Raw genomic sequence first — 3,055 nt, 5'->3', positions numbered from 1 at the left:
GCCCTGGCGCTCCTCGTCGCGCTTTAGTTCGAGAATCATTTTCCCTGTACGAGTACGTTTAATACTTCGCACGTCGGCTTCCGGATCCACGCACTTGGCGTCTTTCCCATCACCTTCAAGACTTCCGAGTATAACTTTTCGCTTCTGGCATCTACCCTCCTACGTCTCTTCGAACTGTGCACATTGAAAATGATTAGCTTATCTCACCACCACCATTCATTGGTTCTCTGTGCAAATAGTTTTGGTTGAGAACGTAACTGTATCATCCCAAAGAAAATATCAAGAGATTGGGTCATCAAAAATTGTATATTCACTCAAATCGTATCATCATATTGAATGCCCTCAAAAAAAACTAACCTATAAATTCTCCCCTACTGATTACCCTGAATCGAATCAACAGCAACTCTACGCTGATTGATGGACATCACCGCCGACGACGATGACGACGACGACGCCGCCGACGAGTTACCTTCTTCATGGGCCGAGTTCGCTGCAGAATCGTCACGGCTCAACTCTTCTTCAATAGCGGCACCCCGGCGAACTTCCTCCTGAGGATTCGGTTCGAATTCAATCTGGAACTCGCGGGCTTGTTCGGCGACAGCGACCTCCCGACCTGGTTGATCAACGCTGCTGGGGACATCTTCGAAATTTTGGCGATTGTTCGATTCATCGAAACCGGACACCTGGAAAAAATCGAACGGGACGGCCAGGGTGGTGACGGCCATGACGGCCATTACCAGGAAACCAATTTGCATGGCTGAAAACAAAGGAGAAGTGATTAGCTTGGGTTGAATAACAGTTGCTATGATTGCGTAGCTTACCATTCATTGTCGCGTTGTTTATTGTTAATTGAACAGGTTGCGAAGCTGAACTGATAACTGGTTGGATAAGTGGGGATGCTTTTATAATGCAGACATCTTAGTAAGAACTGTAAAACGTGTGGATCGAATTGAAATTGATTCACGTAGGAGGAGCAACGTCTTTTGCCACGAGCAGCAAATGTAGAATATGAGTGAACGAGCTCGGTTCAGTAAAGCATCTCTAGTGATTCACAATTAATTCATGAGTTATTTTCGTTGAAGGCATTCGGCCATTTACATGAAATTAGTGAATTTCAATTTGTCATGTTTATTCACAAGAACATCAATAAAATGAATGAGAACCGCTTTGATTGGATAAAATCAATTTGATAAATGGTTCCAAAAAAAAACTCAGATTCCATTTTAGACTAACAGTAATGTTCCGGAACCGACTCCGGATGTCTCATCGAAGATGGTCAAATTAAAGGTATGTGGTACGGGATTCGAAACGATACGTTATGCGAAAAATGTCATGCGATGCGCCTACAGAATTTTTTTTTGTAAGATCGGTACGAAATCTGAATTTACCCGATATTTTTTTCGAAACGAAACGTAATTTTCGATAATGTTTCGCGATTTTTTTAAGAGAAAGTATTTTTTTCTGCAAATTAATACTCTCAATATGATTATGAACCTGGGCATGTTAGGGGAATACCTTTAAGTAAAAAGAAAATCGGGTTGAGTACTGTTCCTTTTAATTCCACTAAGAATTTGCATCCTTTGATAGATACGTATTTCGACCTCGTCTTCAGTGTCTCGTACTTGACTCGACTGAGTCGAGTATCCAAAAAAAAAATTAACCAGAACTGCCCGTAAAAGGCGAGCTTGAAAAAAAACTCCTGTACTTTCAGCAACTTTTTCAAGAAAGATTTCTCAGAATTTTCTAAACGGCTTCAACTTTTCCAGAAAATACACTCCCGATCAAAAGTTTGTTAACTTAACCTTAAGTGCTGGGTATATCGATTATAATACAAAATGCTATGCACTAAACCCTCTTTTTATTCAAGTTATTGTTATGCACATTTAATTTATGCACCATTTTTCTCAACTCACCAGGTGTTTATTTACTACCCAGGTAACCAATAAGCATTTGAATAAGCCGTATTTCTGTTTTATAACTGCATTCGGCCTGCTTACTGCTGTATCATAGCAGTTCAACTGCTAAACTGTCCTATATTAACAATTCAAATGCTACTCAAAATCTGACAGAATTTTCGTAGCATTTCAAATGCACGGTATGTTTTGGTCAACACGCAACATAACTGCTACTTTATTGTCATGAAACTGCTAAGAGATCATGTACTGATTTATCGACCGTATTCTATAATTAACTTGATGATTTTGTGGCTATATCGGTCTCTTTCTTACTCATAAGTATAAGGGAGTAGAGATCAAAGTGGATAATGAAATGATAGATATGATAGAGAGATGAGTGATGTTAAAACCACATCACATTTTCACTTTCTAATTTACGTGCCACTGGTGTAGAAGCATCATCATTCGCATGTCCAGTCAAACATAGGTAACAACGAAGAAAATCAATGGAAAAACATGCTTTGGCAAATCAATTCCATGTTGTGTTTCCAATGATCGATTTTATTATCAGCACCTGCCGAGCTCATAATTTAACGAAGCAACTGCCGGTGTAATACTCATGACTCAAATAGATCAAAAATCCAACGCGCTTTATCTGATCATCTATAGCTTACCCTGTAGCGCAGTTCAGCACCATCGTCAACCCGAGGATTGAGGGATCGAATCCCAACTTGGCCGAAAGCAGCAAAAAAAATACAGCAACAGCAATTCAGGACCTGCCCCAAGCATCAATAGTTCCATATGAGAGTGAGAAAAAAGAAGAGAAAGGGAAGCCGTAAAATGGGCAGGGGAAAATATTTGTTTTTATTTTTGACAATCTGGGGATAGGAGGGATAAGCATTTAATCAGCCCTATATTGGGCCAAAATCTGCATTTAATTAGCACTAATGGCGCATATACGGCAGATTAGCATTTAATGACCTGCTGTAAAGGCGCATATAGTGCCGAATTAATGCCATTTTAACTGCTTATTGGTTACCTGGGTACGACGTTCTATTAGGCTAACAGGATTTATCAACCCGATATTAATGTTCATATTACCCCACATGTCCCTATGTTTCAGATTCATCGCATTGTATTGTTTGCTTGTATTACGTAAA

At 39.7% G+C, this 3,055-nt stretch overlaps 1 protein-coding gene across 1 annotated transcript in view; it reads right to left on the bottom strand.

Moving 5' to 3' along the window:
• Positions 1 to 863, bottom strand: part of LOC109408096 (uncharacterized) — a gene marked incomplete in the record, with an annotated part of 30,165 nt that extends 29,302 nt beyond the window's left edge. Inside the window, 2 exon segments of the mRNA XM_062853261.1 lie at positions 282 to 757; positions 822 to 863. Of these exon segments, the coding sequence (XP_062709245.1) occupies positions 372 to 757; positions 822 to 828 (393 nt within the window).
• Between the last annotated feature and the right edge of the window lie 2,192 nt (positions 864 to 3,055).

Source organism: Aedes albopictus, chromosome 2, assembly GCF_035046485.1.
Source record: "Aedes albopictus strain Foshan chromosome 2, AalbF5, whole genome shotgun sequence".
NCBI lineage: Eukaryota > Metazoa > Arthropoda > Insecta > Diptera > Culicidae > Aedes > Aedes albopictus.
Note: the sequence above shows the minus strand (reverse complement) of the source record. Positions and strands in the feature narration are given on the sequence as shown.